Source organism: Babylonia areolata, chromosome 13 (genome assembly GCF_041734735.1).
Source record: "Babylonia areolata isolate BAREFJ2019XMU chromosome 13, ASM4173473v1, whole genome shotgun sequence".
NCBI classification, from domain to species: Eukaryota; Metazoa; Mollusca; class Gastropoda; order Neogastropoda; family Buccinidae; genus Babylonia; species Babylonia areolata.
Window position 1 is genome coordinate 32,812,054 of NC_134888.1, and position 7,500 is coordinate 32,819,553.

At 37.5% G+C, this 7,500-nt stretch overlaps 1 protein-coding gene across 6 annotated transcripts in view; it reads left to right on the plus strand.

Annotated features, from left to right (window-relative positions):
- LOC143289215 (inositol 1,4,5-trisphosphate-gated calcium channel ITPR3-like) overlaps positions 1 to 7,500 on the plus strand; it is a 216,364-nt gene that overhangs the window by 186,193 nt on the left and 22,671 nt on the right. For all 6 annotated transcript variants that reach the window (XM_076598162.1, XM_076598163.1, XM_076598164.1 and 3 more), the window contains 2 exons: positions 80 to 249; positions 7,493 to 7,500. The exon at positions 7,493 to 7,500 is cut by the window's right edge and continues 82 nt beyond it. In XM_076598162.1, coding sequence (XP_076454277.1) covers positions 80 to 249; positions 7,493 to 7,500 — 178 coding nt within the window. The remainder of the gene's footprint in view (positions 1 to 79; positions 250 to 7,492) is intronic.

Below are 7,500 nucleotides of genomic sequence, written 5' to 3' on the forward strand. Positions count from 1 at the left end.
CTGCACGTATGCTGACCTGGGAGATCGGAAAAATCTTCACCCTTTACCCACCGTTGTGCTGGTTGTGGTTGTTGTTCAGAACGTGCTGAGGGAGGAGATCAAGGAGAAGTTCAAGTACAGCGTGGACCGCACCTCGCCCAGCAACAAGCTGCGGGACTTCATGGACTGGTCGGTGGACATCATCAAGGACATCAAGTACCAGAGGCGGATCTACGCCAACCCCCTGGCCCGCTTCTTCGTCCAGTCCATGTACTGCCCTGTTTGTTTCTTTGTTTGTTTCGTTAGATTCCATGACTTTACTTTGTGTATTGTGCTGTTTGGTGTTTGTTTGTGTCATGTTTTGTAACTGTGGTCCATGTACTGCCCTGTTTGTTTCTTTGTTTGTTTGTTTCGTTAGATTCCGTGACTTGACTTTGTGTACTGTCCTGTTTGGTGTTTGTTTGTGTCATGTTTTGTAACTGTGGTCCATGTACTGCCCTGTTTGTTTCTTTGTTTCATTAGATTCCGGGGCTTTATTCTGTGTATTGTCCTGTTTGGTGTTTGTTTGTGTCATTATGTTCTGTAACTGTGGTCCATGTACTGTCCTGTTTGTTTGGATATATTCCATGGCTTTATTCCGAGTACTGCCCTGTTTGTTTGGATATATTCCATGGCTTTATTCCGAGTACTGCCCTGTTTGTTTGGATATATTCCATGGTTTTAGTCCAAGTACTGCCCTGTTTGTTTGGATATATTCCATGGCTTTAGTCCAAGTACTGTCCTGTTTGGATATATTCCATGGTTTTAGTCCAAGTACTGTCCTGTTTGTTTGGATATATTTCATGGTTTTAGTCCATTTACTGTCCTGTTGGTCTGGATATATTCCATGGCTTTATTCCGAGTACTGCCCTGTTTGGATATATCCCATGACTTTAGTCCATGAACTGTCCTGTTTGTTTGGATATATCCCATGGCTTTATTCCGAGTACTGCCCTGTTTGGATATATCCCATGACTTTAGTCCATGAACTGTCCTGTTTGTTTGGATATATTCCATGGTTTTAGTCCAAGTACTGCCCTGTTTGTTTGGATATATTCCATGGTTTTAGTCCAAGTACTGCCCTGTTTGTTTGGATATATTCCATTATTTTAGTCCATGTACTGTCCTGTTTGTTTGGATATATTCCATGGTTTTAGTCCAAGTACTGCCCTGTTTGTTTGGATATATTCCATGACTTTATTCCGTGTACTGCCCTGTTTGTTTGGATATATTCCATGACTTTAGTCCATGTACTGCCCTGTTTGTTTGGATATATTCCATGGTTTTAGTCCATGCACTGTCCTGTTTGGATATATTCCATGGTTTTAGTCCAAGTACTGTCCTGTTTGTTTGGATATATTCCATGGCTTTAGTCCATGTACTGCCCTGTTTGTTTGGATATATTCCATGGTTTTAGTCCATGTACTGTCCTGTTTGTTTGGATATATTCCATGGCTTTAGTCCATGTACTGCCCTGTTTGTTTGGATATATTCCATGGTTTTAGTCCAAGTACTGTCCTGTTTGTTTGGATATATTCCATGGTTTTAGTCCATGTACTGTCCTGTTTGTTTGGATATATTCCATGGCTTTAGTCCATGTACTGTCCTGTTTGTTTGGATATATTCCATGGTTTTAGTCCATGTACTGTCCTGTTTGTTTGGATATATTCCATGGCTTTATTCCGAGTACTGCCCTGTTTGTTTGGATATATTCCATGACTTTAGTCCATGTACTGCCCTGTTTGTTTGGATATATTCCATGGTTTTAGTCCAAGTACTGTCCTGTTTGGATATATTCCATGGCTTTAGTCCATGTACTGTCCTGTTTGTTTGGATATATTCCATGGCTTTAGTCCATGTACTGCCCTGTTTGTTTGGATATATTCCATGGTTTTAGTCCATGTACTGTCCTGTTTGTTTGGATATATTCCATGGCTTTAGTCCAAGTACTGTCCTGTCCTGTTTGGATATATTCCATGACTTTAGTCCAAGTACTGTCCTGTTTGTTTGGATATATTCCATGACTTTAGTCCATGAACTGTCCTGTTTGTTTGGATATATTCCATGGCTTTATTCCGAGTACTGCCCTGTTTGTTTGGATATATTCCATGACTTTAGTCCATGTACTGTCCTGTCCTGTTTGGATATATTCCATGACTTTAGTCCAAGTACTGTCCTGTTTGGATATATTCCATGGTTTTAGTCCATGTACTGTCCTGTCCTGTTTGGATATATTCCATGACTTTAGTCCAAGTACTGTCCTGTTTGGATATATTCCATGACTTTAGTCCAAGTACTGCCCTGTTTGTTTGGATATATTCCATGGCTTTTTTTAAAGTAATTTCTTGTAATTGTATTTAGATTTTTTTTCTCAAATTTCACCATTATTTCACCCTCATTTGCCCAGTTTTCCCCAACCCTCCATTCATTCACATCTCCCACTCCTTCTAACCGATAATACTCAAATGTATTCATAAATACTTTAACAAAATGTCATCAATCACCGATATGTGTGACGGGACATTAAACAAAATTCCGCCTCCTCCATAGCTTTAGTCCATGTACTGTCCTGTTTGGTGTTTGTTTGTTTGTGTCATTATGTTCTGCAACTGTGGTCCACGTACTGTCCTGTTTGATTGTAGTTTGTTTAACTTTAGTCTTTGTACTATGCTGTTTGATTGTTGTTTGTTTAACTTTAGTCTTTGTACTGTGCTGTTTGATGGTTGTTTGTTTAACTTTAGTCTTTGTACTGTGCTGTTTGATTGTTGTTTGTTTAACTTTAGTCTTTGTACTGTGCTGTTTGATTGTTGTTTGTTTAACTTCAGTCTTTGTACTGTGCTGTTTGATTGTTGTTTGTTTAACTTTAGTCTTTGTACTGTGCTGTTTGATGGTTGTTTGTTTAACATTAGTCTTTCTACTGTGCTGTTTGATGGTTGTTTGTTTAACTTTAGTCTTTGTACTGTGTTGTTTGATGGTTGTTTTTTTAACTTTAGTCTTTGTACTGTGCTGTTTGATTGTTGTTTGTTTAACTTTAGTCTTTGTACTGTGCTGTTTGATGGTTGTTTGTTTAACATTAGTCTTTGTACTGTGCTGTTTGATGGTTGTTTGTTTAACATTAGTCTTTGTACTGTGCTGTTTGATGGTTGTTTGTTTAACTTTAGTCTTTGTACTGTGCTGTTTGATGGTTGTTTGTTTAACTTTAGTCTTTGTACTGTGCTGTTTGATTGTTGTTTGTTTAACTTTAGTCTTTGTACTGTGCTGTTTGATTGTTGTTTGTTTAACTTTAGTCTTTGTACTGTGCTGTTTGATGGTTGTTTAACATTAGTCTTTGTACTGTCCTGTTTGATTGTTGTTTGTTTAACTTTAGTCTTTGTACTGTGCTGTTTCATTGTTGTTTGTTTAACTTTAGTCTTTGTACTGTGCTGTTTGATGGTTGTTTGTTTAACATTAGTCTTTGTACTGTGCTGTTTGATGGTTGTTTGTTTAACTTTAGTCTTTGTACTGTGCTGTTTGATGGTTGTTTGTTTAACATTAGTCTTTCTACTGTGCTGTTTGATGGTTGTTTGTTTAACATTAGTCTTTGTACTGTGCTGTTTGGTGTTTGTTTAACATTAGTCTTTGTACTGTGCTGTTTGATGGCTGTTTGTTTAACATTAGTCTTTGTACTGTGCTGTTTGATGGTTGTTTGTTTAACTTTAGTCTTTGTACTGTGCTGTTTGATGGTTGTTTGTTTAACTTTAGTCTTTGTACTGTGCTGTTTGATTTTGTTTGTTTAACTTTAGTCTTTGTACTGTGCTGTTTGATTTTGTTTGTTTAACTTTAGTCTTTGTACTGTGATGTTTGATGGTTGTTTGTTTAACTTTAGTCTTTGTACTGTGCTGTTTGATTGTTGTTTGTTTAACTTTAGTCTTTGTACTGTGCTGTTTGATGGTTGTTTGTTTAACATTAGTCTTTGTACTGTGCTGTTTGATGGTTGTTTGTTTAACATTAGTCTTTGTACTGTGCTGTTTGATTGTTGTTTGTTTAACATTAGTCTTTGTACTGTGCTGTTTGATGGTTGTTTGTTTAACATTAGTCTTTGTACTGTGCTGTTTGATGGTTGTTTGTTTAACATTAGTCTTTGTACTGTCCTGTTTGATTGTTATTTGTTTAACATTAGTCTTTGTACTGTGATGTTTGATGGTTGTTTGTTTAACATTAGTCTTTGTACTGTGCTGTTTGGTGTTTGTTTGTTTAACATTAGTCTTTGTACTGTGCTGTTTGATGGCTGTTTGTTTAACATTAGTCTTTGTACTGTCCTGTTTGATTGTTATTTGTTTAACATTAGTCTTTGTACTGTGATGTTTGATGGTTGTTTGTTTAACATTAGTCTTTGTACTGTGCTGTTTGGTGTTTGTTTGTTTAACATTAGTCTTTGTACTGTGCTGTTTGATGGCTGTTTGTTTAACATTAGTCTTTGTACTGTGCTGTTTGATGGTTGTTTGTTTAACATTAGTCTTTGTACTGTGCTGTTTGATGGTTGTTTGTTTAACATTAGTCTTTGTACTGTGCTGTCTGATGGTTGTTTGTTTCATTAGATTCCATGACTTTAGGCAATGTATTGTCCTGTTTGGTGTTTGTTTGTTTCATTAGATTCCATGACTTTAGGCAATGTATTGTCCTGTTTGGTGTTTGTTTGTTTCATTAGATTCCATGACTTTAGGCAATGTATTGTCCTGTTTGGTGCTTGTTTGTTTCTTTGGATATATTCCATTACTTCAATCCATGTACTGTCCCGTTTTGTTGGCTGTTTGTTTCATTAAATCCCATAACTTTAGTCCATGTACTGTCTGTACTGTCCTGTTTGGTGTTTGTTCCTTTGGATATGTTCCATAACTTCAGTGCATGTACTGTCCTGTTTGGTATTTGTTCCTTTGGATATGTTCCATAACTTCAGTGCATGTCATTCAGTCATTGTACGGTGCAATTTGTTCCTTTGGATATGTTCCATAACTTCAGTGCATGTACTGTCCTGTTTGGTGTTTGTTCCTTTGGATATGTTCCATAACTTCAGTGCATGTACTGTCCTGTTTGGTGTTTGTTCCTTTGGATATGTTCCATAGCTTCAATGCATGTACTGTCCTGTTTGGTGTTTGTTCCTTTGGATATGTTCCATTACTTCAATGCATGTACTGTCCTGTTTGGTGATTGTTCCTTTGGATATGTTCCATAACTTCAATGCATGTACTGTCCTGTTTGGTATTTGTTCCTTTGGATATGTTCCATAACTTCAATGCATGTACTGTCCTGTTTGGTGTTTGTTCCTTTGGATATGTTCCATAGCTTCAGTGCATGTACTGTCCTGTTTGGCTGGTTGTTCCTTTGGATATGTTCCATAACTTCAATGCATGTTCTGTCCTGTTTGGCTGGTTGTTTCAATATATTCCGTAGCTGTGGTCCATGTACTGTCCGGTTGTTTTATTTACTTGATTCAGTATATACCATAATTGTGGCCCATGTACAGTCGGCGTGTTTTGCTTTAGTGTATTATTATAGTCATTGTACGGTGCAATTGTAGTTTTGTTTGTTTCAGTGGAGTCATTTATTATTATTATTAGTCATTTATTTATTATTTATTATTATTATTATTTTATTATTATTATCATTACTACTACCTTTTTTATATCATAATTATTATTTATTTATTTATTTATTTATGTAAGCTTATCTATTATTTATTCACCTTTTTTTTCTTTTTTTTTCTCTCAAGGCCTGACTAAGCGCGTTGGGTTACGCTGCTGGTCAGGCATCTGCTTGGCAGATGTGGTGTAGTGTATATGGATTTGTCCGAACGCAGTGACGCCTCCTTGAGCTACTGAAACTGAAACTGAAACTTGTTTCAGTACATACCATAATTATAGTCCATGTACAGTCCAGTTGTTTAGTTGTTTGTTTCAACACATTCCATAATTCTGGTCCATGTACTGTCAAGTTGTTTCAGTTTTTTCCGTATTTATTTCAGTACATTCCATCATTGTGGTGCATGTGCTGTCCACTTGTTTTTTTCGTTTGTTTCAGTATGTCCCATAATGGTTGTTCATGTGTTGTGCAGTTATTTTGTTCGTGTTTCAATACATTCCATGACTGTAGTCCATAATTTATAGTGTTCAGTTGTGGTTTGATTATTTCAATATAACTGCAGTCCACGTTAAAGATTGAGCAGCAAAAGGAAAATATTTTTTTTAAATAGTGTATAAAAGTAGAAATGAAAAGATGCACAAGATGGCAGCCTGGTTAAAGAAAGAAGAGGGAACACGGAGAGAAAATATTAGAAGAAAGAGGAACAATTCATTTTTAATAAGAAATGTATAGTGGTAGAACGTGAGAGTAATACGTAATGCTGGGGTTTTGTTGTTCTTCTCTGTATTCTGTTGTTTCCTTGTTTTTGTTGGGGTTTTTTTTCCTTTGGTAAGGATTTTCTGATTCTCCGTGCACGCAGAAGAAAGTTTCGTTTACTCAGAATTGAAAGTTTGAATTTGCTGATTTAGATGGTCTCTCTCAACACCTTCCTCAGCAAAACTAATACCGGAAACTCTTGGGTTGGACAGGCTGTGAGTGAAGTGAGGTCACAACTGCATCCAAATTGCATGGTCAAAAAGACTAGGCCAGTGTTTCCAAGAATTTCAGTCTTTTGCTGAGGAGGGTGGTGGTGAGAGACAAACCGAAATATACAGGTGGTCAGTTCCAGCTTTTGATTCTGAGTGATGGAAACGTTCCATGTGCTAATTTCTCTTTTGGCAAAAGTCCTATTTTAGCATCCTAAATTTCAGCAACCTATTTTACCGGCAATTTTTGTGCATGTATGTAAATTGACATTACCATCAGTAGATGTTGTGACCTTTCTTCTTCTTCTTCTTCTGCGTTCGTGGGCTTCAACTCCCACGTCCACTCGTACATACGCGAGTGGGCCCTTACGTGTCTGACCGTCTTTGCCCCGCCATGTAGACAGCCATACTCCGTTTTCGGGGGTGTGCATGCTGGGTATGTTCTTGTTTCCATAACCCACCGAACGCTGACATGGATTACAGTATCTTTAACGTGCGTATTTGATCTTCTGCTTGCGCATACACACGAAGGGGGTTCAGGCACTTGCAGGTCTGCACATATATTGACCTGGGAGATCGTAAAAATCTCCACCCTTTACCCACCAGGCGCTGTCACCGTGATTCGAACCCGGGACCCTCAGATCGAAAGTCCAACGCTTTAACCATTCGGCTATGACGCCCGTCGTTGTAACCAATTTTCAGTGGATTTCGACACTTTGTACGTTATTTTACTCAGTTTAGATGCGGATTCAGTCACTGAACTGACATGCCACCATCTTGCTTTTTCTGTTGTTGGTCCCACAAACCATGAAATTGTAACCAATGGGTGCACTAATTGAGGACGTTAAAATAGGACATGACCCTCTTTTGTTGCTGTTGTTGATGTGCAGGTGGTGGC